A 27774-nucleotide genomic window follows, 5' to 3' on the forward strand; every position below is an offset into this window, starting at 1 on the left:
TTCAGCATTTTTGTGTATTTGAACTCTTTCCAACAACGACTGTATGGTTTTGAAATCCATCTTTTCACACTGAGGACAACTGAGGGACTCAAATGCAACAATTACAGAAGGTTCAAACACTCACTGATGCTCAAGGAAAAACAATGCATTAAGAGCCAGGCGTGAAAACTTTTGAATGGAATGAGGAGGTGTATATTTTTCTTATTTTGTCTAAAATCTTCTTTTTTTTTCATTCAGTACTGCCTTTCAGAAGCTACAGAAGATACTTACATGTTCCCCAGAAGACAATATAAGTTAAATTTACCCTGATCTTCAAATTCAAAAGTTTTCAACCCCCCGGCTCTTGCTGCATTGTGTTTCCTTCTGGAGCATCAGTGAGTGTTTGAATTTTCATAATAGTTGCATAGGAGTTCCTCAGTTGTCCTAAGTGTGAAAAGTTGGATCTCAGAACATACATTGTTGGAAAATACAAAAAATGCTGAAAAACCAAAGAATTTGTGGGACCTTAAGAAAGAAGAACAGCTGGTAGTTTAACTGTTCAAGACAAACAAGTGACTCATGAAAAACTATCATTAAACACAAAAAGAAAACAGCTGTGGATCATTCAGGTAACAACACAGTATTAAGAATCAAGTGTATGTAAACTTTTGAACAGGGTCATTTTTATAAATTCATCTATTATTTTCTCTTGTGGATTATATGTAAACGTCTTTTATGTGAAATATCTTATACAAGTTAGTATTAAATAAAAAAAATAACATGCATTTTGTATGATCCCTCTTATTTTGGTAAAATTAGCATCTTGCATTTTCTGCAAGGTATGTGTAAACACTTGACTTTAACTGTACATGATACATCAAAATACAAAATGTGATATTTATATATATTAAAATGCTTGTAATATTCTTGCATTATTTCAATCTAAAATTAGTATAAAATACAAAATTATTGAAGAAATATACTTTGGTGAAAATGCATAACTCTGATGTTTATCTGAACTGAACCTTATAGTGGTGAATTGGTAAAATTACACGTTGTTCTTGGTGTAATATTTTATGCAGTACTCCTTAAAATTGCGGTTTAGTTGATTTGCAGCTTAAGCCGGCATGAAAGACTAAGCATACATCTTTAATTTTGTATGTTTATGTTTTTTCTCCGAAACTACATTTCCCACAGTCCTTTGCGTGGTCCACAACGTCGTCTCCGTTACCAGTAAAGTGAAAGCGCGAGCCATAAAGGACTGAGATTCACAATTTTTTTTATTATTATTACTATATATATATGACATACATATGTGGAAAATGTCATAAAAAGACACATAGAATATATTCTCATTCTCATTGTCATGCTAAACCAATATAAAAGATCATATATTTAGTAAATGAATAGCCTAAATCAGTCATACCTGTGTTAATATTATATTATTAATTACTATTAATACGTTCATATATGTTTACGTAAATGTAAATAAAACATTTGTAGTTCTTACTCAAGCTATACTGCGTTTCCCACAGACCTTTGCGACATGGGCGTGTTCCCCAATGTCGTCTCCGTTACCCGTAAGTTAAAGAATGAGCCAGTGAGAGAAAAGGACTGCGAATCCCATAGAAGAATTTGTTTTAAATACCTCAAATGATGTGCATTTGAAAGCATTTCGAGACTTTGTACGTGCGTTCAAGTTTTGTACGGTTGTTACGCGTAGTTCAAGACCTTCGGGAGTTGTTTATCTATGTTTAATAACTGATTAATGTGAGGCTCATCCGCTAGTCGGTTAGCAAAGCGCCCTTGCCGCTGCGATGATGGAAACTTGAGCAGCTCAAAGCAAACACTCATCCAGCTCTCCAGACCATCCAAACACAGTGAGTTTTGCTTTAAAAAGTAGACTTTTTGCAACGGCAATGTGGTGCTGCCGTACTAAATCCCATATTTGCCTGTTTTAGTTAGCGGATCAGCTGCTAACGTACTAGCTGAACAGATTTTCTACTTTGTTTTGGTCTTTGTTACTTGCAGAGGTCTCTCATGTAAAAATAACTAATATGCATTAGGTGTACATGTACTATACTGTTGTATAGTAGTCTTAACTGCTGTTTTTTTCTGTCTGGGCTGTTGTCTGAAAAGTCTGGTACATGTATAGTGAGTTATGCAATCTCTTCTCTTTTTTTAGGGACCCCTGTGCCAGGCAACAAAATGCAGACCATAAAGTGTGTAGTTGTTGGCGATGGTGCAGTGGGAAAGACCTGCCTGTTGATCTCCTACACTACTAACGCCTTCCCAGACGAGTACATTCCTACGGTTTTTGACAACTACAGCACTCAGACCTGTGTGGACGGCCGTGCCGTCAGCCTCAACCTGTGGGACACGGCCGGTCAGGAGGAGTACGACCGCCTGCGAACCCTGTCCTACCCGCAGACGCACGTCTTCATCATCTGTTTCTCTGTGGCCAGCCCTTCCTCTCACGCCAACGTCCGGCATAAATGGCACCCGGAGGTGTGCCACCACTGTCCCGGCGTGCCTGTGTTGCTGGTAGGCACTAAGAGAGACCTGCGGGGGGACAAGGAGACCCTGGAGAAGCTGAAAGAGCAGGGGATGAGTCCAACCACTCCGCAGCAGGGCAGCGCGTTGGCCCGCAGCATTGGTGCGGTGCGATATCTGGAGTGCTCGGCCCTTCTGCAAGAGGGGGTCAGAGAGGTCTTTAACGAAGCAGTCAGGGCCGTTCTCTACCCTAATGCCAAAAAGCACACTAAGAAATGTGTGCTGTTATAACTACGTGAGGGTGTGTGCGTGAGAGAGATTTTATGAAGGGTGGAATGTAAGTTAGTCATGTGATCGTCTCTGCAAATGTGTGTTGCTACCACTTTTAGTTTCGTATCTCTACACTACAGTTAGCAATAGGTGCACAGACTGTTAATGAGGAAGACTGAGACTGTGTGTGCTTGTGTATTTGTGTGTAACTATAAGTACATATCACCTAAGACATAAATAATCTAAAGTCAGGCAGACCAAGACCAAGTAGATTTGCCTGAAGGACTACAGGCATCGATGACTTCTGCCTCCCAATAAGGCCTTAAAAACCCCAGCATATTTTTAGAAATCACTCAGAGGATATTTCATGCACCAAAGTGTAAATTCAGTCTAAGTTCAGACTGGATGTCTTATGAAGGTGCTGTCTTTCCCATACCGCATCGTTAACACTATTCACTTGATGTGCGTGGTATTTTAATGTGAGACCCTAAGGCTTGATGACCTATGCTTACCACAACATGCCATTTTCTCCGTATTGTTGCCTTTGTAGGATTGATCGACTTTTAAATCAGGAAGTGCTGTGGAATCCCAGCGTGCCTTTAGTGCTTGGCCCCTTCTCTGACATCTCATAAACTCTTTTCTCTCTGCTCATTTCATCTAGGGTGCTACTTTGGGTGCCAGTTTGACGTTTATTGCTGGAAAGGGCTGCTGAAAGTTTACAGAGAGCTGTTGTAGCTCACCTGCCTTCTATAAGAGCTGTAAATGAAGGGATATAGTGCTGTTTTAGAAATGAAGATCTTTGTATTTGGCTCATTGTGCCTGAACCCTCACAATTTACAACCCTGTTTTTGAAACTGAAGTGCCACTAATATTTGTATTATTTGTATTTTTACCATGAATGTTGATCCACTCCAATGAAGTGCCCTATTAAGAACTGATGGAGGAGATAAACACTCTGTCTTTCATCTCCGTTATAAAATGAAACATCAAGACTGTAGTTAATGTGCACAAACACTAAGAGCATTCAGGTTAAGGCTTCATTTGGGTCCTCATTTACATTTTATATATTGAATGTCTACTTTTTATATGATAAACATCAGCTGTTTTCTTTTTCTTTTTAATTTTTTTTTAGCCAAAAGCTGTTTTCTCAACAATTTTGTTTTTAGGACATCAATAACACACCAGAAATTGGCTCAATTCTCTTTTTTTTTAGTATTAAAGCTGTTTTTATTTCTTGAAACTGTCATTATTTTAAAAATATACCTCCACTTGCATGACAAAATAAACCAGTTTTAAAGTAAAACATAATGGTTGGCTCCTGTTCTTTGACCTCAGATTTGTTCATGATGCTCTGCACAAACACAGACAGAAAGAGGGAATGAGAAAGAACCAGTGGGAGAAAAAAAGGAAGAACAGCTGCATCTCTCTGACATTCTTTACAATGCTTTTACAGATAAACAAAACTGTCAGCTGTGTAATGTGTGATTTGTGTTGAGGCATTGTTCTTAGAGTAATGATCTAATGTTTAGGTCTGAATGCTTAACATTTGTTTTAGGACAGGATGTCTTTTACAAATAAGTAGGGGCTGGTTGGCACAGAGTTAATTTCTCGTTTATGAATAATGGAACATTTTAGTATCAAACCACTTTTACAGCTGATATATTTTAGAGATAGTTATATTTTTTATTAATCTTAATACAAATGGAAACTACTTATATTTTCATATAGTTGATATGCGAGTTGGAGGTAATCTGCCACCATTATTCATAAAAAAAAAATAAAAAAAAAAGCGTGGTTGGTTGCTACATGTGTAATATATGACAAATTAATAAATCCTGAATTTGGGAATAATGCCACTAAAAGACATCTAGGTAGAAAGATGTAAAATCTTAAAAAAAAAAATCTTGTACATGTAATATTAAAAATGTTACTATTTTGATTATTAATCAATGACTTATGATCATATAAATGTAAAATTAAACATTCAAAATTTCAAATATCAGACAAATGTGTGTTAAGTAGTTAATTAGTAGTTAGTTTGGTGTGTACAGTTTATTGCTTTACTTTTGAAACAATAGGCTTCAATGCTGGTAGCCAATACTACAATCTGCGTTGACACAATTGCATGACATAAGGGATAGTTGGTTAAAGAAATGAATATTCTGTTATCATGTACTCGCAATCATGTCGTTCTAAACCTGTACACTCTTAAAAAATAAAGGTACTTTAGAAGGTTCTTCACAGCAATGCCATAGAAGAACCATTTTAGGTTCCACAAAGAACCACTCAGTCAAAGTTTCTTTAAAGAAACATGTCTTTCTTACATTTTACTCTTTCTGAAGAACCTTCTTTCGCCACAAAGAACCTTTTGTGAAACAGATAGATTTTTCAGATGTTAAAAGTTCTTCAGCCATTTAGGCAAAAAAAGGTTCTTCTATGGCATCGTGAAGCACCTTTATTTTTAAGAGTGTATGACTTACACTTTTAAAAATAAACGTTCTTTATTGGCATCAGTGGTTCCACAACGAACCTTTACCATCTATGGAAACTTTTCATTCCACAAAAGGTTCTTTACAGTTGAAAAGTTTCTTCAGATTATCAAAATGTTCTTCAGACTAACAAAAAATGGTTCTTTTAAGAACTTTTACAGCCAACATTCTGCTATCGTGTTTCCAAAATAATCTACAATGGAAAAAAACTTTAAAACTGTAATTCCATGATATTTTGTTTCATTTAAAAGGTCTTTTTTAAACCTCCTGGAGTTTTTCTGGTTTTGCTTTCGCTTTGTTCAGTTTTAATTTAGTTAACTGAGCAAATTGTAAATTAAACTGAACATAGAGGCCCTACATGGAGAATTCTCCTTTACTTGGCTGCATCTTTAGACCTGCAGGGGGAGCCAAACAAACGGGATCAGTTCGGAACACAACAAAACAGGAACGAGACGTACACAGCTGCTACAGCCCGCGCGTGCTGCAGTAGCAGCCCATTCATTACAAAAGCAGTCTAAATAATTTATTTCTACAGATTAAACAAACTAAGCTTGCGTGTAATATTCTTGAACGCGACTAAGTTTAGCACAAATGCTTTCACGCGTTCTCTTTTTGCCATCTGCTAGCAGCTAATCGACCGGGGTCAGGGAGTTTCTCCTTCGGTCAGATTTTAACTCGAGCCCGAGGATCCAGAGGCCTTCGAGTCGGATAACAGCAACAGAGCAGCAGGTACGTGCTCTCAAAGAAAACAGTGCTAAATTTAAAACAGTGTCTTAAAATGTCCATAAAAGTAAAAGAAACCAAAAGTGCAACAGAGAGGGAAGCGTCTGAGAGAGTAAAAAAAATGTAAACACCGCCTTTTTCTCTTTTGCTACAGCTTAATTTTCTCGTGTTGTAACCCAAAAATGAAGTATACTTCAGAATATAAACTGTGTAGCAGTGATGTACTGTTCAGAAATTAATTTGCTTTATACCTAGACTGTTATGTATTAGGTTTAATCATCTGAAAGTGTTAAGGAATTTAAATCTGAAAGGTTGCAGGTTTGACTCCCAAAGGGAGTCAGAAAACTGTGCCAGAATTATTATATCCATGAAGATGTGGGCTGATGAAAAATAGGTTGTTTTTGTATGTGTAGAATGTCAGACTCAGACAGCGACGAGGACCAGGACCGACCCTTTCACCTAACAGGGTTTCTGTTTGGAAACATCAATGAGAATGGACAGCTGGAGGATGACAGTGTTCTGGATATGGTAAGAGAGTAAATCCCTGCTCTTGATGCAGAAATCAATTGCAATGAAATGGAAATTCCCTATATCCATTTTTAAATGCATGTTATTAATTATTGTGAATGATTGTGGTTTCATTTTGACATTATATTTAATTTTTTAACCAGAGTTTCCTTACTCAGTCTTCCAGTGAAACCACAGACTTCTTGCCCTGAATTCCCTTAGTGGAGAGAAGCAAAAAAGGAATAATGACCTTCATATTTTATACCCTGGACCACAAAACCAGTCACGGGCATATTTGTAGCAATAGCCAACAGTATGGGTCAAAATTATAGATTTTTTTTTATCCCAAAATCATTAGGATATTAAGTAAAGATTATGTTTCATAAAGTTATTTTGCCAATTTCCTACCGTGAATATATCAAAACTTAAATTTGATTAGTAATATGCATTAAGAACTTCATTTAGACAACTTCAAAGACAGTTTTCTTGTCGGAGCCGATAGCCTTGTGGGCGGCGCACCGACATATGGCGCAGTTGCGATTCAGCTGTCCCGAGATTGAATCCCGCCTTGTGGACCTATTAAGGTAAAAAATTGAAAAAGGTGAAAAAAAAGAAAGGTGTTTTTTTTCTTCCCAAATATTCAGATTCAATATTCAATATTCATTGCATCTCGGCCAGAAATTGTCCTATCCTAACAATCCATACATCAATGGAAAGCTTATTTATTCAGCTTAATTAGGCTATTCTGATATATACTTCTCAATTTCAACAAACTGACCCATATGACTGGTTTTCTGGTCCACAGTCACATATATGTTTGTCAACTGTCTCTTTCTCTCTATCAGGAGTCAAAGAAGCACCTGGCTGGTCTGGGCTCTCTGGGTTTGGGTTCACTTATTACAGAGATCACAGCCAGTGAGGAGGACACAGCTGAGCAAGAGCAAGACCAGAGCAACACTGATGCAGAGGGTCTGTCTGTGTTTCTGTCATTTGAAAACTTATCTCCATGTGCCAGATTTGTGCATTTACAGGAGAGATGTGATAAAATAACCTAACATTGTGAGCTATTTGTTTGTAAATGTAGGATGGGTAAGGAGCACAGATGATGCAGTTGATTACTCTGATATCAGTGAAGTTGCAGAGGATGAAACCCGCAAATACAGACAGGCCATGGGCAACCTTCAGCCATCACGGAGAACAGGTACACACAGGCACAACTGGTGCAGAACACACTGATGTATATGCACGACTTCATTGCTGACGTGTGTGTATTTTGGTGTGCAGATGAGGAGGAAGATTACGATGCTGATTGTGAGGATGTTGATGCCAAACTCATGCCGCCTCCCCCTCCTCCTAGTCAGCCAACCCCTGCAAAGAAAGAAGACACGCCTACTCAGAACAGCAGTGGTAAATGAGCCTTGTGATAAGTGAGGAATCATGAATTTTGCGTTTGCTGTTCTTATTTCTTTTTATCATTTTTAGTGACTGATGAGGGTGATGGCATTATCCTACCTTCAATTATTGCTCCTTCATCTGTGGGCGATAAGGTTGATTTCAGCAGCTCATCAGACAGCGAGAGTGAGAGTGATCGACCGTCTCAGGGTTCAGGGACAGGAGGACAGTCAGGGTGTCTTACCCTCCCTCTTGCAGGCATCATGCAGAAAGATGCTGCTAAAGCCCTGCCTGGAGTCACGGAGCTGTTCCCTGAGTTCAGACCTGGAAGGGTGAGTGTTAAACAGTATAATCTAAAGCTTGCATTCCACTATTAGTTTGTTCGCAGTGTTTTATGGTGAGTGTTAATGTTTTGGATCTGCCAGGTGTTGCGGTTCTTGCGGTTGTTTGGTCCTGGTAAGAACATGCCGTCGGTATGGCGAAGTGCTCGCAGGAAACGGAAACGGAAGCAGAGAGAGCCACACTCAGACATGGGAACAGGTGACAATGAATCACAGCCACCTGAGCCAGGGGCTAAGAAAAAGTCTGGATGGGACTATGAATGTGCGCTACCTCCACCGCCGGAGCAGTGTCTATCTGATGATGAGGTAAATCAGACATGTGCATTATTTCATGTCATCTTGTCTGCTTCAGAAAATAGGCCTACACACTCTGTTTTTATGTGTCTTTCTATCTGTAGATCACCATGATGGCTCCAGTGGAGTCTAAGTTCCTGCAAGTGTCTGGTGAAGGTGATAAGGTGTCTGAGGTGAGGCCAAAGGTGGCTGAGTGGCGTTATGGTCCAGCACAGCTGTGGTACGACATGCTTGGCGTCGCAGAGGATGGCAGTGGCTTTCATTATGGGTTTAAACTCAAAGAAGACCAGAAGCAGGAAAATACTGATACAGCTGCTAAAACTGCAACCCCTCCAACTGCTGAACCAGTCAGTGAGCAGGAACCACCCAAAGAAGAACATGAGGAGGTCAGTGTTGTTTTTGGCAAGTAAAACTACATCTGTTAAAAAAAATGTATGACTTTTTTTTTTATGACTCTTTCAATGAGAATTAGAAACAAATAAAAAAGAAATGAACTAAAAGAAATGAAAGGTAAACAGACATAAAATAAACCCCTAAAAACTCTAAACTCAAATTTATATAACAACAGAAAATATAAAAATATAAGCTACTTCAAAATGTAATTAGTTATATTAATAATATGTAAATATAGTCCTGAAAATAACATTGGTTGAAGGGTTAGTCCACCCCAAAATGGAAATTTTGTCATACCACTGTCAAGGCCCAGAAAGGCATGAAAGACATCGTCAAAATAGTCCGTCAGCCATCAGTGGTTCAATCTGAATTTTATGAAGTGACGAGAATACTTTTTGTATGCAAAGAAAATAAAAATAACGACAGTGGTATTTACCTGGCATAATTTATGTTATATTAAGCCATTCAAGTCTTGGGGTTGTCTGTAAACACACTGGTTTGTAGCTAGTTTGTAGCTGTTCTAGTTGTTTACCTGTAGCTGCTAATAATTTGTAAGTCTCGCACATTTACAAAAAAAAATCTTACGTCTGCGAAATAAGGTGGATTGAAACTTTTGGTATAATTTTTCCATTCACAGTGCAACTGAAAATTCAATGAATTGTAGTGATTACAGACAACTAAATTAATAATATATATGCTTCTGTCTGTGTGTTAGCAGGAGGATGAGGTGTCTCCAGTGCAGGATGAGTTGTTTTTAATGGTGACCCAGCTAAAGTGGGAGGACGACATCATCTGGAACGGAGATGATGTGAAACACAAGGGCACTAAAACTCAGCGCGCCAGTCTGGCTGGGTGGCTGCCTACTAGCATGACTCGTAACGCTAATGCTTACAACGCTCAGCAGGGTGAGAGAATATAGCTGTAATGCAACAAACAAACAGAGAATCTTACACTGACAGTGCATCATATAAAAAAAACCACATATATTCATAGACAAGCCCTGACTGGTCTGTGAAATGAATATATGCGTGTTTTCCAGGTCTAAGTCGCAGTAATTCTCAGTTGGTTCCCCCAACCCCACCTCCTATGACCAAAACTCCATCCATATCAGGCTCTAAGAGGGACAAACATAATCATGATCATCAAGGTACTATCCTCTGTTTGTTCTGTGGTCATTTTTAGAGTTTGGCAGGGTAATATGAAGAATATTCACTCTTTGGGGCTCAGAATAGAATAAAATGAATTTATATCTTCTTACAGTCTCTCATGAGGACGACACCCCGTGGTTCTCCATATTCCCGATTGATAACGAGGAGCTTGTTTATGGACGTTGGGAAGACAACATAATCTGGGATGACCAGAACATGGAGTGCCTCCCTTCTCCTCCTATTCTTACTCTTGACCCCAATGACGAAAACATCATACTTGGTATTATATGTAATATTTTATACCTATTTCAGTTCTATGCAACAGTGGTTCTGAATCTTTTTGTCTTCATGTTTGTTGCACCATTACTTTTTCAGTTTTTGGTGATTTGCTGGATAAGAATTATGGATAAAGACTTTTAAAAATGTTTTTACACGCAATTCCTTCCACGTTTTATTGAATATTTGTAAAGAACTAACTCGCAAAATCACACGGGCTCACAAAGTAGGCTAACTCATATATCCAAGTTTTCCAAGACAATTGCAATGCTGGTTCTTCAAAGAAAAAAAAACAATTGAGAGGGAAAAGTAAAATATGAAACGTCTTAATTTTTATTTGATTTGGTTTATTATTTAACACTTGTTTTGTCTTAACAGTACACCCGAAAATGAAAACTGTGTCATTACTCAACCTTAAAGTTTTTTTTTTTTTTTTTTTTTTCTCTTGAGCACAAAAAAAAGATATTTAGGAATATTGGTAACCAAACAGTTGACAGTAGCCTTTGACTTCCATAGTAATTCAAAATATCTTCTTTTGTGCTCATCAGATGAAAGAAACCTATATAGGTTTGGAACAATTTGAGGGTGAGTAAATGATGACTTTAAATTTTTGAGTAATTTTTGAGACTTTGTGTCATCTTGAGGCCCCCTGGTTGAGAACCAATAATTTAGTTAAAGGTTATGTTCAAATATAAAATATGCAAATGTACATGAAACCTAACATTTGACTTTGATGTGTTTACAGAGATCCCAGATGAAAAAGAGGAGAGAGCCTCTCATTCACCATCCAAAGAAAACAAAAAAGAGACAGCACTGAAAAAAAGTCGAATTCTGTTGGGAAAGACTGGTGTCATCAAAGACGAACCTCAACAGGTAAGAAGAAGAGAAGAAGATGTGGAGTAAGGAAAAAAAGCAGTTGTATAGAAAGTGGATGACGTGTGGCTCTTTCTTGTTCTCGTCTAGAATATGTCTCAACCGGAGATTAAAGATCCTTGGAATCTGTCCAACGATGAGTTCTACTACCCCAAACAGCAGGGGCTCAGGGGCAGCTTTGGAGGAAACATTATCCAGGTAGGACATTCACACTAGGGATGCAAAGTTCAAAATTTGATCCCTGCGAGGCGACATGCATAGTTCACTGTGGAATGTCTTTCCTAATTTTGCTTTGCCTATTTTCATTTTTTTTTGTCAATATTTCTTTCCTCAGCACTCCATTCCTGCTGTTGAGTTGAGGCAGCCATTCTTCCCCACTCACATGGGACCTATGAAACTTCGGCAGTTCCATCGCCCCTCCCTTAAGAAATACTCATTTGGAGCACTGTCCCAGCCTGGCCCACACCCAGCTCAGCCTCTCCTCAAACACATCAAGAAGAAGGCAAAGGTAGGCTGACACAGAGACTTAGTTTGTGTTTTGTGAGCACCTGTGAGTGTTTATTTATGTGTGATATACATTAACCTGTTGAAGTTTATAATTGTCTCTCATTTCTCATGATATTTTGAAAATCTCTCAGATGCGAGAGCAGGAACGTCAGGCGTCAGGTGGAGGGGACATGTTTTTTATGCGCACAGCTCAGGATCTGACAGGCAAAGATGGAGACCTGATTTTGGCTGAATATAGTGAGGAATATCCTCCCCTTCTTATGCAAGTTGGCATGGCGACTAAAATCAAAAACTACTACAAAAGAGTAAGTCAAACAGACCCCTGGGGATTTAATGCTGACTTGTCATTGCACATAGAGCGTACTTTGAAGACTTGTGACATGAATGAGCATTGATCTAGCTCTGGGAGTCATTAATCTGCATTTTCATTTGAGTCTCAATAATTACAAGTCTTGGTCTGGATCCTGGTGTCCAAGTCTGGTCACCTTTGATAATGGCATTGTTCATGTTTCTGTCTGTAGAAACCAGGTAAAGACCCAGGAGCACCTGACTGTAAGTACGGAGAGACTGTGTATTGTCACACTTCACCATTCCTGGGATCATTGCACCCTGGACAGCTACTGCAGGTAACATACAAACACACTTTTCTGTCTGTGCTTGTTGTCTTATTCATATCACACTGAAGTCTTTATATTGTCATTCCTTAGGAATTATGTTTTATATATGTTTGTAGTATATAAATTATGTTTATATACTTTTGTGTACATCACAGGCCTTTGAAAATAACTTGTTCAGAGCTCCCATCTACCTACATAAGATGCCTGAGACTGATTTCTTGATTATCCGGACAAGGCAAGGCTACTTCATCCGAGAGCTTGTGGACATAATCGTTGTGGGTCAGGAGTGCCCTCTCTATGAGGTGCCAGGACCCAATTCTAAACGAGCCAACACACACATTCGAGATTTCCTACAGGTATTACTGGCACCCATCCCTACCTTTTTAATTTATTCTGGTTTTGTGTTAACATGTGATATGAAGTAATGTATGGATAAGTAGACTTTGAAAATGTAAAGGCTCATTACGTAGGACACCAGTAATATTTGCTGACTACTTGGTGTAGGGATGTGACGGTATTATTAATATCGGGGTATTGCGATATTATCGTGCTCACATAACGATATCAAACGATAGGTCTTCTGGGCAAAAAGTGTAGTTTTTAAAATATATTTAAACTTCTTATTCTAACATAAAAGGTCTTTAAAGTTGTGTTTTGGGCCATTATGCTTTGGCACAGTATCTGTCAAACAAACTAAAACCGAAAGCACAATATGGCTTAATTCCTTCAACAAGTCTGTTTTCGCTGCACGTTTTAAAAGGGAAGCACGCACTTCGTTCAGGCGATCATCTCATGATCCAGTGTTTCCTGCGCCTCAGAATGGCTCAGTTCACAGTGAATGCAAGGAACTTGTTTATTGTATATGCTGTGAGTTTAGTGCATGTTTGGGAACGAAACGCCCACCAGTTATACTTTATTTTCATGGCAGATTACAGCATTTCACTAGATTTGTGATGAGATGCGTTTTTGTAAGCCTGTTTTCACTGAAGCTTAAGTTTTCCATCAGAATAAAAGCTGAGTAAAAATGAGTAATGTTACTGCAGTCCAAATTCAAAATATCTCTTTCAAGTGTAGAAATTAGGAAAGAAGTATTGTAATTTCCCTACTGTAGTGTAAAGCAAAAAATAATATGCCTATGAAATATTCATTTTCACTTATCGTGGACTTCAACTCAAGATATTATCGTATCGTAAGATTTTGATATCATTACAACCCTAGTATTTAACATCTTTATTAGTATGTGCAAATTACATAACAACACAATTATGACTTGATGTCGGGCCCAACGTTAAACCTTGTGGGGCACCTATAGAAGTCTGAAATACTATAGAAGTTTGAAATCTTTTTTGAAATACCGCTGTTGTTTTTTTGGAGTGTATTTATGTAGTTTCTCTTTTTTTAGGTGTTCATCTATCGTCTGTTTTGGAAGAGTAAAGATCGTCCTCGTCGTATACGTATGGAGGACATAAAGAAAGCTTTTCCCTCTCACTCTGAGAGCAGCATCCGCAAACGTCTCAAACTCTGTGCTGACTTTAAACGCACAGGTGTGGTCACACCCTCCATCATGCACACACATTGATTTAATTTAGCATGAAAGTTTATCTCCTAGCATTTTCGTTAAGAATTGTTTTAAATGAACAGGAAGACAAACTCAGGAATGAAAGATGCTTCCAGTCACTGTGTGTGTCAGACATTAGAATTGACAGATGCAGGAAGTACTTTTCCTGGTACTAGGAAGGTAGAACAGGAACAGACAGTTCTGATAAGGAGGTGCACCAGATCACATAGTTCTTCCTTATCCTTGTTTCACACATACCTGCGCCCATTTTAATTGGTCCACACAGAATAACAGGGACCCAAACATCCAGACTGTCTTGTGCTGTAAATCTATCTAGATGATTTTTATCCACAGTTTGGGTTACATTCTGTGTAAGGTGTAAATGTGGTGTAAATCAGACCTCATGATGAGATCTCATGACGTGAGGCACGTTTGTATTCGTTTCAATTACACGCTGCCAATAACTATTTTATATTTTATGGCCATTATTCAAGGAAGTTCATTGCCGTATCCCAGAAGTCACTGTTTTGTTTGTTTGTTTGTTTTTATAGCTGCAGGTTTGTTATGCAGCACAAACACTGTGAGTGTAAAAAACAGATGTGTAAGAGATGCAGATTGTGTGAAACAGGCCTTATACAGAATGCCACAAAAAAGTAATGAGAAACTTCTCACATTTCACATTGTCCTTGTTAAAGTGTAATAATGTAATCATACAAGTACTGAGTAATATTAATTTACTTGTAGGTTTCGGCCTAGGATACTTGCATGTTATTATGCATAATTTATTGTTATTTTAATAGTATGTACATGTAACATGTAACAAGGACACCTTAAAATGAAGTGTTACCAAAAAAATTATCAGTGTTTGACCATAGATATTTGTTACTGCTGATAAAACTAGTTAGAGAGAAAAAAACAATATAGAAGTCCTGTTACACTTCTCTCCTGTGTCCTGTACTGATGCTCTTCATGCACAATCTTTCAGGCATGGATTCTAACTGGTGGGTGCTAAAACCTGATTTCCGGCTTCCTACCGAAGAGGAGATCAGAGCCATGGTCTCTCCAGAGCAGTGTTGTGCATACTACAGTATGCTGGTGGCAGAGCAGAGACTAAAGGTTTGCACATGCGGACTTCATATCTCTATGTGCATGATTTTTTTTTTTTTCCAGTTCCACACCAACTAATGCACACTGTTCTCTTTCCCAGGATGCTGGTTATGGTGAGAAGTCTTTTTTTGCCCCAGAGGAAGAAAATGAGGAGGAATTCCAGATGAAGATTGATGATGAGGTCAGATGTTTAATGAGTATATTTGAATATTTTATTTGTGATGGATGTAGTTAGTTTTTGTTTTGTTTGTTTTTTTGATGATATTCATGTGGTGGTATGATCAGGTACGCACCGCTCCATGGAACACAACTCGGGCCTTCATTGCAGCCATGAAGGGGAAGTGTCTACTGGAGGTCACAGGAGTTGCTGACCCCACCGGCTGTGGAGAAGGATTCTCATACGTTAAAGTCCCTAATAAACCTACACAGCAGAAGGTACATGCTTTTTGACTATTTAGCACAGCTCCTGGCAATTGAATGTGTTAGATGAATGAGAGTAGTCCACACACCTTCAGTGTTTCCTGTGTTTTTTCCCTAGGATGATCGAGAGCCCCAGCCAGTGAAAAAGACAGTCACAGGAACTGATGCAGATCTGAGACGTTTGTCACTCAAAAATGCCAAACAGTTGCTCCGCAAGTTTGGAGTTCCTGAGGAAGAGGTGACACTAAACTAACAAACTAATCAAAGATATCGCCTCTGAATAAGCTGATCACATAATAGTTATCTGAGAATAAATGTGCTATGTAGGGCTGGGTGATATGGCAGAAAATTCTGAAATTCTCAATTTTTTTTTTTTTCTCGATTCTCGCCTTTTTTACAATTTTTAACTAGTAAACTTGAAAATGCAACTACAACATGATTCAAGTAACGTTTTCTTTATTAACCCTGTAGTTAAAGAAAATTCAGTTCCAAGTGCATCACACATGAAGTTATCATCATGATTTAGGCCTAAATGTTAAACAAAACACTTGTTAAATATCTTTACAAAGAAATAATTCAAGGAAAATGCTTAAAAAAAAAATCTCAAAAGTTGAGGTAATTCAAATTCAAAATGCCACAACTATAGATTTTCTATAAAAACAATGAACAGCAGCTTTCAGCCTGTCATCATGATGCAAACATGAAATATCAGACATTATAGTGGTCTTTGACAGGTTTTTTATTGACTTACACTGTGTAAACATGGATGGCTTTCACTGTTGCTCTCATGTCTCTGACATTCTAAAGACGCAGCACTCAAGTTAAAAGAAGTTCATTCCCATCTTGCATCTTTTTTCCTATTCCACTATCCACATCACAGCTTTCTCAACACAAAAGTGCGTTCTGTGTGAATGGCGCCTAGCAATATGAGCGTCACATGAAAGTGGTTAATCACGTGCACCAGCATGTGGTTGGAACGTTCTTTTCTCTTTACTTTTATCATTGGCAAATTGTCAAAGTGTCTAATTCTAACCTTTGGCAAATCAACGATTCATAAAAACAAAATCATGGCAAAACATTAAAATCAAATTAATCTATAAAGTCAGGGAAATCCCCCAGCCCTAGTGTTCTGTCTGTTTTTATTAATGTTATTAACTTGATCTCTAATGATACGAATGTTTATTAGTGGTAATTCTGTGATCTCCTACCTCTTATAAACTCTAATGTGTGTGTATGTGCATATTTAGATAAAGAAGCTTTCCCGTTGGGAGGTGATCGACGTCGTGAGGACCATGTCTACTGAACAGGCTCGTTCAGGAGAAGGGCCCATGAGTAAATTTGCTCGTGGGTCTCGATTCTCTGTAGCCGAACATCAGGAACGTTACAAAGAGGAGTGCCAGAGGATCTTTGACCTGCAGAACAAGTGAGAGCCTGAAAGAAATGAGCAGGGTTCCCTGCTTTTCCTTCTGCACCAACACACTTTAAAAAATGATTTGCAGTAACTCTGGTTACAATACTTTTGTAAATGTGTGTGTTTTTGTGTTTTAGAGTATTGGAATCCACAGAGGTGTTATCCACGGACACTGACAGCAGCTCAGCAGAGGACAGTGATTTTGAGGAGATGGGCAAGAACATTGAGAACATGCTGCAGAATAAGAAGACCAGCTCTCAGCTGAGCAGAGAGAGAGAAGAACAGGAGAGAAAAGAACTGCAGCGGATGCTGATGGGAGAGGACAACGAGAGAGAGAGAGGCCGCAAAGAACGACGCAAAGGCTGTAAGTGTGTGTGCAATTGAGCTTGTCAGTTCCCAGATTTTGTCTGTCTCTGTATCTAATGAATCGGCATCTGTTTGTGCATTGTAGCAAGTGCCCTGTCCACCAGCTCTCACAAAGACGATGACGCTTCCTCCGTCACTAGCCTAAACTCTTCAGCAACAGGACGAAGGTTGAAAATTTATCGCACCTTCCGTGATGAGGACGGCAAAGAGTATGTGCGCTGTGAGACTGTACGCAAACCGGCTGTTATTGACGCTTACTTGCGTATACGCACTACTAAGGATGATGAGTTCATGTAAGTGTCTATTTGTTTACCTAGTAAAGTTCAATAGTTAATACTACTACACACTAATAACTAATATAGTATTAAATAAAACTCTTATTTAAAAAATAAAAAATAATTTCTGTCTCCCTAAATGTGCCTGCAGTCGGAAGTTTGCACTGTTTGATGAGCAGCACAGAGAGGAGATGAGAAAAGAACGACGAAGAATTCAGGAGCAGCTGCGGCGCCTGAAACGAAACCAGGAGAAAGACAAATTTAAAGGTCCGCCTGAGAAAAAGGCAAAGAAGGCCAAAGAACGACCTGATCTGAAGGTACAAAATTAGAAATGCCCTCCTACTCATCACTGATCCTTGTTTCTCACATATTCTGAAAGTGTCTTACTGTGAATGAAATGACCACATGACATTTTCCTGCACAGACTGATTCTAATGTTCTTGGTGTCCACAGTTGAAATGTGGAGCTTGTGGTGCTATTGGCCACATGAGGACCAATAAGTTTTGTCCATTGTACTACCAAACCAATGCCCCGCCCTCTAATCCGGTGGCAATGACAGAGGAGCAGGAAGAGGAGCTAGAGAAGACTGTGATCCACAATGATAATGAAGAACTTATTAAAGTAGAAGGAACCAAGATTGTGCTTGGAAAGCAGCTCATTGAGAGGTAAAACAAACATGATAGTTCATGCATAATGTTCATAATGTATTTGTATATTTTCATTCAAGCAACGCAAAGACGTCAACAAGAGGTTAAAATTGGTAATGTTTATTTGAAAGTTTATATACCATTTATATCATATTTCTATTAACCATCTTTGACCTTCACTGGCTATTAAAATTGTCAGTGTTATTGTTAACTAAAACTATTAAAAATGATTTTTATTAATTGAAATAAACCCAAAATAAAATATAAACATTAAATTAAAAAAAGAAAATTAAAAAACGAAGGTTAGAAATGTTTCCCTGGCAACTGGAATAAAAGACTGAAACTAAAATACAGATTAAAATTTCACTACCAGTAAGATTTTTAATGTTTTTAATTCTCTGCTCACCAAGCCTGCATTTATTTGATCTAAAGTGCAGCAAAAGCAGTAATATTGTGAAATATTTTTACTATGTAAAATAACTGCTTTCTGTTTAAATATATTGTAAAATGTAATTTATTCTTGTGATCAAATCTAAATTTTCAGCATCATTACTCCAGTCTTCAGTGTCACATGATCCTTCAGAAATCATTCTAATATTCTGATTTGCTGTTCAAGAAACATTTTTTAAATTAATATTATTATCAATATTTAAAGGAATTGAGTATATATTTATCAGGATTTTTTGATGAATAGGAAGATCCAAAGATAGGTATTTATATGAAATAAAAAGCTTTTGTAACAAACACAATACCATTTTGTGGAAAACAAATGATAGAAATGAATACTTTTATTTAGCAGTGATGGTTTAAATTGATCAAAAGTAATGATAAAGACATTTATAATGTTACAAAAGATTTTCTATTTCAGATAAATGCTGTTCTTCTGAACTTTTTATTTATCAAAAAAACTTGAAAAAATTCTACTCGGCTGTTTAATAATAATAACATAATGATAGTAATATAAATTTTTTTTTTTTTTTAGCAGCAAATCATATAAGCATATTAGAATGATTTCTGAATAATCATGCGACTGGAGTAATGATGCTGAAAATTCACCTTTGAAATCACAGGAATAAATTACATTTTAAAATATATTCAAATATTAAACCATTATTTTAAATAGTAAAAGTGTTTAAAATTGTACTGTTTTTGCTGTACTTTGGATCAAATAAATGCAAGCTTTGGTGAGCAGTTTAAAAAAACATTAAAAATATTACTGTTCAAAAACGTTTGACTGGTAGTGTATATATTTATATATACCTAATAAAATAATTTTTATGTAACTAATAAGATAAGTAATTTATATATTAAAAAAAACAGAAGCACTATAACTATTAATGTCTAAAATTAAAATGAAAGCTGAAAATTTAAATAGCTAATTAAACATTAAAAAAAGCTAATTAAAAAGCTAATTAAAAATATTAAATCATACTATAATAGTATGTAAATAATACTAAAATAATACTTGTGATGTGACAATTGAATTTCAAATATATTTTATTTGGTCTCTCTTTAATATGCTTTATGCATAATTATGTTTTAAAGAATGACCATGTCACCTTCCCAAACCTTTTGTCAACTGCTGAAGTAATTTGAATGCTTAGTTGCTAAAAATGTTTTAGTATTTGTAGAATTGTTGTGAATAATAATTTATTGTTAATATGTTTACAGTGCTGATGAAGTGCGGAGGAAATCTCTGGTTCTGAAGTTCCCCAAGCAGCAGCTTCCTCCCAAGAAGAAGAGACGTGTGGGGACGACGGTGCACTGTGACTACCTCAATGTAAGAGTATGTTTTAAGTGTTTATTTGTACAGTACCCATTTATAGGTGACTATAGACTAGGGATCCTCAAATCTGGCCCACGAAATCCACTTTCCTGCAGAGTTTAGCTCTATCCCTGATCAAACGCACCTGAGCATGCTAATTAATGTCTTCAGGATCATTGATCAGGGTTTGAGCTTAATTTTGCAGCGCAAAAAAAAAACAACAAGATTTGAGGAACCCTGCTATAGACCCTGCATAAGTAATCAACATATGGCAGTTTCTAAGTGTGGCATTGTCATTCATTTCCCTTCTCTGCCTTTCTGTCAGCGTCCACACAAGTCCATCCATCGCAGAAGGACAGACCCCATGGTCACACTGTCTTCAGTGCTGGAGAGCATCATTAATGACATGAGGGACCTTCCTAATGTAAGACGTTTACTTATCATTATATTCTAGACATGGACACGTGCTCTGAGACACTGAATAAATATGCTGCTTAAATTTCAGACATACCCATTTCACACTCCTGTGAACGGCAAGGTGGTTAAGGACTATTACAAGATCATCACACGGCCGATGGACCTGCAGACGTTACGTGAAAATGTTCGCAAGCGCATGTACCCTTCTCGAGAAGAGTTCAGAGAGAGTGTCGAACTCATATACAAAAACAGTGCTACGTACAATGGTACTTTCACATGTAACTTGTAGAGGAACTTAATTTCTTTACTCAGATAAGACATACTCATGATGTAATTTTTATGTCTGTTTTCAGGGGCAAAGCATCCTTTAACCCTTGTCAGTCAAGCAATGCTGAGTCTGTGTGATGACAAACTCAAAGAGGTAAATTTCTATCTTTTACTAGGACTCAGACATACTTGCAGAGAGATTAAGGACTAATTCTTGTCACTCTCTTTGCAGAAAGAGGAGCGTTTGGTTCGTTTGGAGAAAGCCATTAATCCCCTTCTGGATGATGATGATCAGGTCGCTTTCTCCTTTATCCTCGACAACATTGTTACACAGAAGATGATGGCCGTACCAGACGTGAGTGATGTTATTTCCTGTTTTAGCCTTATATATTTTATATTACTTTAAAATCCTATTTAAAGGAAACTCCGGGTATTAAGACTTGTATGGCTTAATGTGACAAAGATAATACGTAGTGCAAAACCCATGAAAGATTTACGTTATTTTAAAAATCCACATCATTTAATACATATTTTGGACTATGGGGGCGCCATTATTTCAATGATGTGAAATGGCTGCATTCGGTGAGCTATGTTCGCTACCTGTTGCTATTTTTACCACAACACAACTTGGAAAATAAAATACTCATACGATGCCACATTGTGTGGCTTTTGGTTGTAATTTTCAGTCGAAAGGCAACAAGAGAAGCGATGTAAGTCTTCACTGCTTTCCTAGCCATAAGAAGAAGAGAAAAGAATGGGAAGATGCGTGTGGATGAATAAAACTTCCTAAAGACCCACGTCTTTGTTTTCTCCACTTTAACCCTGATGCCTTTGAGGCTTTTAGTAGACCACAGCTACTGAAAGAGCTTGCAAATGGCAGAGAAAAAAAAATGCTAGATGCTATCCTGGCAGGATGTAAACGCGGCTAATTTAGGAGTTTCTCAGTGCAGATTTTACTCTATATCCGAGGGCATTTAGATTCCTTGTGGAGAAAGTTGATGGTACAGCATTTGGTTGAAGCCTACACTTATATCCACATCACCACCTGTAAGCTCTTTCAGTAGCTGTGGTCATTGTATCAGTATTTTATTTTACAAGTTGTGTTGTAGTAAAAATAGCAATGGGTAGCTCAACGAGTGCGACCTTTTCATACCATAATGCCCACCCCCTGCCCCAGTCCAAAACATGCATAAAACTTTTTTTTTTTTTAAATAACGTAAATCTTCCTTGGGTTTTCTAATACATCTTTCAGTAAGAGACATTATTTAATACAAGTCTTAATACCTATCATGTTCAACTTAAAGTCTATCCCTAGTCATTCTTTTAATCATTCATATTTAATGTCTGTTCAGTGTTATTAACTGCAACTTTGGGTTTGAGCACCCAAAAAAACTCCAACCAGTTGCATACATTATAGCAGTAAAATTAAATATACTGCACTATACTAAAATGAATATATCAAAATAATACATAAATACATTAATTAAATAAAATTCATGTATATTAAAAAATTTAAAATGTATATTAAAAAAATATACAAAGGAATGTGGGGTGTGAGTGCTCAGCTTAACTATTTATAGAGTCAGCCAATACATTATCCATTAACCTTATCTTATCAAAGGTCTTTAGTGAGCCTTTGAGTCTTTTTTTTTTTTTTAAAGCTTTATACAAGTAAACACCTATTAAATTGACATATCAAATGTAGGGCTATTTTGATTTCTACAGTAAATTATATTATATTACACTGTTATGACATCGAAAACTGGCTTAACAGTAAATTGCTCTTTCGTAATTACTTAATATCTGTCTTTCTCTCTGTAGTCCTGGCCCTTCCATCATCCTGTTAACAAGAAATTTGTTCCTGATTATTATAAAGTCATCATCAACCCCATGGATCTGGACACACTCCGTAAGGTCAGAAAGATCTGTGTGTGGATGTGAGAAACTTCAGTTAAAATGTGATTTATTTAAGAATATATGAACAGTTTGTGTGCGTGTTTTTGCGTGTAGAACATCTCCAAGCACAAGTATCAGAACCGAGAGGTGTTTCTGTCTGATGTCGGTCTCATTCACACCAACAGTGTCAAGTACAATGGTGAGAAACATGAATGATTTAGTTATAATAATAATGTTTCATCTTGCCTTAAATTGTGATTTCACTTTTGTATACATTGTTACTTTTCCAGGGCCTGATAGTCCTTATACCAAAACAGCTCTGGATATTGTAAATGTCTGCAAGCAGACTTTAGCAGAGGTACGTTTGTGTGCGAGTGAGCAAACTCTTCGCGGTTTCATGTGCTTTGTTTGATTTGTATTTAATGTGTATCTGTCTGTTAGTATGACGAACATCTGACTCAACTGGAGAAGGACATCTCTACTGCTAAAGAAGCTGCTCTGGATGCTGCAGACCTTGAGAGCTTAGACCCCTTGACCCCTGGACCGTACACACCGCAGGTACACACACAGATAACACTCTGGCATGATCTCAGACGTCCCAAGCATGTCAGCTTAAGAGTTTCTGCTAGATATAGAGTAGAAGGCTTGTATTTCTCTCTCTCTTGTGCTTAATCCAAACGTTCTGTACTGCACAGCTGTTTGATTCATATTTCCTCACTGTTCCTGTCTTTTCCTCCTCCTACCTTTATGACAACCTGTTTGTCTTTCTGTGTCTGGGCCTCTTTCTTTTCACTATTTTTTTTTTTTTTTCTTTTCTATCATTTTTTTTCTTTCCTTCTTTCCTTTCTTTCTTTCAGCCTGATGTGTGTGAGAACAGTGTGTCTGTGAGTTTGCAGGGAGATTCTAGTCTGTTAGCTGAGGCTACGCTAATCCCTCCCACCCCTGAGAAAAGAGGGGGGCAGGTATTCCTCTCTCCCTCTCTCCCTCTCTGCATTCATCTAGTCCTCTGTCCATCCATCTCTTCATTCATTTAATTGGCTGGCTTGCTTTACCCCTTTGGATATGTCCTCTCATCCCACCATCCATTCATCCATCCCTGTACTGTGATGTTTTCTGTTCTGCTTGATTTGTTTTCTAACCCATCTCCATAAGCTATTAAGGATGTCTAGGATGCATTTTAAGTTGGTCTTTAGTGAGCTACTAAATCCAAAATGAAAGTTTCTTTCACCAGACTTTTACCAGCCAAAAACAAAATAATATAGTTACCTTTGCAAGGAATGTAGCTGAAAAGATTTTTCAGAGACCAGTCTATATTGGTTTCCGTGTCTCAACCAGTAACTGTTCATTTGATCTAAAACTGTTTTAAGGTTTTAATGTGCAAAAAATTATATCCAAAGCCCTAAACTGGAAAAAAATTCTATCCCCTTTCCTCCTTCCCTCCATCTGTCCATCCTTTGCTGCATGCATTTTCTGATTGGTCTTTTTCTTCATTGTGCCACTACACTTTTCTTAACTGTGTTTTTGTGTGTACTTTCTTAAGGGTCGTCATGGCAGAGGCCGATTGGGGGAGGAGGAGTCTGATGTGGACATAGAAGGATTTGAGGAGGATGATGATGGCAAACCTAAAACACCTGCTCCGGTAATAATCTGTGAACAAAATAAACATGCATTAAAGGGATAGTTCACGCAAAAATTAAAATTCTGTCATTAATTACTCACCCTCATATTGTTTCAAACTTGTAAGACCTTCATTCATCTTTAGAACACAAATTAAGATATTTTTGATGAAATCCAAGAGCTTTCTGAGCTTTCATAGACAGCAGGGGTCCTACCATGGTCAAGGCATAGAAACAGAGTAAGGACATTGTTAAAATAGTCCACGTGACATCAGTAGTTCAACACTATTTTTTATGAAGCTATGAGAATACTTGAGTCATTAATGACAGAATCGTCATTTTGGGGTGAACTGTCCCTTTAAAGCTGTTACACAGTTTTAACTCAAAGCAAAAGTTAAAAAGCTGTGGTACAGCTGAATGTTTCAGTGTCATAGATTTAAATGTTGTATGTACTTCTAGGCTGAAGAGGGTGATCTGGATGATGAAGACGAGGAGGATGATGAAGATGAGCTCCTCATGCGGCCACGGAGGCATATGCATAGGAATGATGAGGAGGAGGAGGATGATGAAAGCTCTAGCCGGCCAGCACAGGCCAGTGTGCTCTACCAGGATCTGCTGATGTCAGATGCAGAGGACGATGCCAGTGAGGAGGAAGGCGATAATCCATTCTCTTGTGAGTTTGTGTGTGTACTCGTGTGTATGCAAGTACTTGTGGGGTATTTTAGCTGTGTATGTAACACTGACTCTTTTTGCTCTCTGTTGAAGCTATCCAATTGTCTGAGAGTGGCAGTGACAGTGATGCTGAACTAGGGCATCAGGAGAGCACCCGGATTGGACTTGAGCAGGAAGAGAGTATGATGTCTTATGAGGGAGAGGGACCTGATGGGGTAACACACATGGAGGACAGCAACGTCAGGTCAGAATACATGCAAAAAAGCATTTCCTTGTTGGAGTAAAGCTGATTTTGTATCACTTTTATAGATAAGCTGCTGTTCTTCAGTAACTGCAGGATTCTAGAGGCGTTATTGTTTGGTAGCTCACTAAACGTACTAATAATGATTGTTTTGTACTTTGATAAGTTTTGTGATTATTTTACATTATTTACATGATTTACAGTACTTTCTAATATACAGTTATGTGTTGTTCTCTGGGGAATTTTGATAATGCTGTCCGTCAGCTGTTTTCTGGTCATGATCTACAGTTGAAGTCAAAAGTTTAGAGTTTGGAAAGTTTGCAGAATCAGCAAAATGTTAAATATTTTACCAAAATAAGAGATGTCTTGCAAAATGCATGTTATTTTGTTGTTGTTGTTGTTGTTGTTGTTGTTTTTTTTTAGTACTGACCTGAATAAGCTATTTCACATAAAAGATGTTTACATATAGTCCACAAGAAAAAATAATTGATGAATTTATAAAAATGACTCTGTTCAAAAGTTTACATACACGTGATTCTTAAAACTGTGTTGTTACCTGAAGCTGTGTGTGTGTGTTTGTTTTTTTTCACACTGAGGACAGCTGAGGAACATGCAACTATTACAGAATATTCAAACGCTCAATGATGCTTCAGAAGGAAAAAAAATGCATTAAAGGAACACTCCACTTTTTTGGAAAATAGGCTCATTGTCCAACAAGTTAAACAGTTTTACCGTTTTCAAATCACTTTTAGCGTAGCTTAGCATAGATCATTGAATCTGATTAGACTGATAGCATCTCGCTCAAAAATGACCATATATAATGACAGTATGGTTTCTATTTAAAACTTGACTCTTCTAAGCTATGCTAAAAGTGCTTCCGTCAGACCCGGAGATCAGCTGAATGGATTCGAAAACGGTAAAACTCAACTGTTTAACTCTAGGGGAGTTGGAAATTGAGCCTATTTTCAAAAAAAGTGGAGTGTTCCTTTAAGAGCCGGGGGTTAAAACTTTTTGAATTTGAAGATCAGGGTAAATTTAACTTGTTTTGTCTTTTGGGGGAACATGTAAGTATCTTCTGTAGCTTCTGAAAGGCAGTACTAAATGAAAACAATATGATATTTAGACAAAATAAGAAAAATGTACACACCTTCATTCTGTTCAAAAGTTTACACCCCTGGCTCTTAAAGTATTGTTGTTCCTTATGGAGCATTGTTTTTCTTTCACCAAACAAAAAAAAACAGCTGTGGATCATTCAGGTAACAACATGGTATTAAGAATCAAGTGTATGTAAATTTTTATAAATTCTACTATTATTTTCTCTTGTGGACAATATGCAAATATCTTATGTGAAATATCCTATCAGGTCAGTACTAAATAAAAAACAACATGCATTTTGTATGATACCTTTTATTTAGGAGATTTTGCAGATTCTGCAAGGTGTATGTAAACTTTTGATTTCAACTGTATACTGTTCTCATCTACATGAATTGGTAACTGATTAATTTTTGTTTCTAAAATATGCCATAGCAACAATAAAATCTAAATCAGGCCAGTTAAGGCTAAAACTACTACTAACTACTATCTTTTCTGAAGGATCATGTGACACTGTAAACTGGAGTAATGGCTAAAATATATTCAAATAGAGAACCATTATTTGAAGTTGAAATAATATTTCACAATATTACTGTTTTTACTGTATTTTTGATCAATAAGTGCAGCCTGGGTAAGCTTAGGAGACTTTCAAAACGTTGAAAAATCTTACAGACCCCAAACATTTGAATGGTAGTCTATATATGTGAAGTAGGGATTTGCTAAATGTCTTATTCACATGTTTGATTTTAGTCTTTCTACCTCTACCTTTTCAGCTATTAATGTTATACCACGTTAATATAACGCTACGAAACAGCTGACAGCATCTCTGTAAACTGTAACTAATATAAAAAACTATTAACGATGCACTACAAAGCAGCAGCAACCTGTTTTTGTCATAAGAAGACACTTTGCTATGATTGAGAGCTGTGTGTAAGGCAGCTGCAGGGTTGTAGAGATCGTTCACCCTAAAATAAAACTTGTCATTAAATGCTTATCCTCATGTGCTTCCAAACTCGTAAGACATTTGTTCATCTTCGGAACACAAATTAAGATATTTTTGATGAAATCTAAGAGCTTTCTGACCCTGCATAGACAGTATTATACTACCACGTTTAAGGTCCAGAAAGGTAGTAAGGACATCGTTAAAATAGTCTGCGACATCAGTTGTTCCACCATATTTTTGTAAAGCTCTAACAAATACCATGTCTTTTCATAAAGTCTGTGTAGGCTTTTTCACTTACACTTCCTGTGTGTTGCAGCTATGGCAGCTATGATGATGGAGACAGTCAGATGCAAAGGCATGTGTCCAGCCCCAGGACAGGCGAACGGGATGGAGAGGAGGTGTACGGGATAAGTGAAGAGGAAGAAGAGGAGGAGGAGGATGAGCGGAGGAGAGGGCCTAGTGTTCTCACACAAGCACAGCTCAGTGATGATGAGGAGGACAGTGAAGAATTCAGATCCGTTGGCGGAGACAGTGATATGGATTCTGACAACTAACACATACTTACTCTTCTTCTGTCATATGTTCTGAGTTCAACTGTTCTGGCGGTGGTCATGGTGTTGCACATAAACTGTATATTTCGTTCTGTTCTGATGGTTGTTTTACATGTTATTTTTATATGATTTATTGAGCCTGTTTGAGAGACTCAGACAACTTTTGTGATGAATAATGTGAAAAATAAATTATGTATCTAAAATGACCATACATACATTGTGGGTTTT

The 27774-nt window shown here is 37.4% G+C and overlaps 2 protein-coding genes across 7 annotated transcripts; both read left to right on the plus strand.

The window, feature by feature from the left end:
* Positions 1–1549: 1549 nt before the first annotated feature.
* Positions 1550–3201, plus strand: rhogc (ras homolog gene family, member Gc). The gene is made up of 2 exons (XM_051111034.1): positions 1550–1859; positions 2165–3201. Exon 2 carries the CDS (start codon positions 2188–2190, stop codon positions 2761–2763), a length of 576 nt encoding a protein of 191 aa, XP_050966991.1. The 5' UTR covers positions 1550–1859; positions 2165–2187; the 3' UTR covers positions 2764–3201.
* A 2453-nt stretch (positions 3202–5654) lies between these two features.
* Positions 5655–27752, plus strand: taf1 (TAF1 RNA polymerase II, TATA box binding protein (TBP)-associated factor). 6 transcript variants are annotated; one of them, XM_051110098.1, is made up of 41 exons: positions 5655–5960; positions 6368–6482; positions 7307–7430; positions 7546–7662; positions 7746–7868; positions 7944–8185; positions 8279–8500; positions 8593–8874; positions 9597–9786; positions 9921–10028; positions 10142–10309; positions 11051–11178; positions 11269–11376; positions 11513–11686; positions 11817–11990; positions 12207–12311; positions 12458–12658; positions 13705–13846; positions 14846–14976; positions 15068–15148; positions 15253–15402; positions 15506–15625; positions 16635–16810; positions 16936–17162; positions 17250–17457; positions 17591–17756; positions 17893–18104; positions 19758–19872; positions 20177–20275; positions 20357–20534; positions 20622–20689; positions 20768–20890; positions 22357–22449; positions 22546–22630; positions 22722–22789; positions 22873–22989; positions 23289–23393; positions 23972–24070; positions 24507–24720; positions 24813–24963; positions 27312–27752. In XM_051110098.1, exons 2-41 carry the CDS (start codon positions 6369–6371, stop codon positions 27547–27549), a joined length of 5946 nt encoding a protein of 1981 aa, XP_050966055.1. In that variant the 5' UTR covers positions 5655–5960; position 6368; the 3' UTR covers positions 27550–27752. The 6 variants fall into 6 exon arrangements, with proteins under 6 accessions (XP_050966055.1, XP_050966058.1, XP_050966057.1 ...); XM_051110101.1 differs by having other exon boundaries at positions 19758–19866; XM_051110100.1 differs by having other exon boundaries at positions 9600–9786.
* The last annotated feature ends 22 nt before the right edge of the window (positions 27753–27774 follow it).

Source organism: Labeo rohita, chromosome 5 (assembly GCF_022985175.1).
Source record: "Labeo rohita strain BAU-BD-2019 chromosome 5, IGBB_LRoh.1.0, whole genome shotgun sequence".
NCBI classification, from domain to species: Eukaryota; Metazoa; Chordata; class Actinopteri; order Cypriniformes; family Cyprinidae; genus Labeo; species Labeo rohita.

What these genes read in the sequence shown, in the direction of transcription:
- rhogc (XM_051111034.1), top strand. Translation starts at nt 2,188, where the DNA reads ATGCAGACCATAAAGTGTGTAGTTGTTGGCGATGGTGCAGTGGGAAAG.
- taf1 (XM_051110098.1), top strand. Translation starts at nt 6,369, where the DNA reads ATGTCAGACTCAGACAGCGACGAGGACCAGGACCGACCCTTTCACCTA. An exon ending in GCCTACTCAGAACAGCAGTG is followed by an intron (nt 7,869 to 7,943) that starts GTAAATGAGCCT and finishes TATCATTTTTAG; the next exon opens with TGACTGATGAGGGTGATGGC. An exon ending in AGGCGATAATCCATTCTCTT is followed by an intron (nt 24,721 to 24,812) that starts GTGAGTTTGTGT and finishes TCTCTGTTGAAG; the next exon opens with CTATCCAATTGTCTGAGAGT.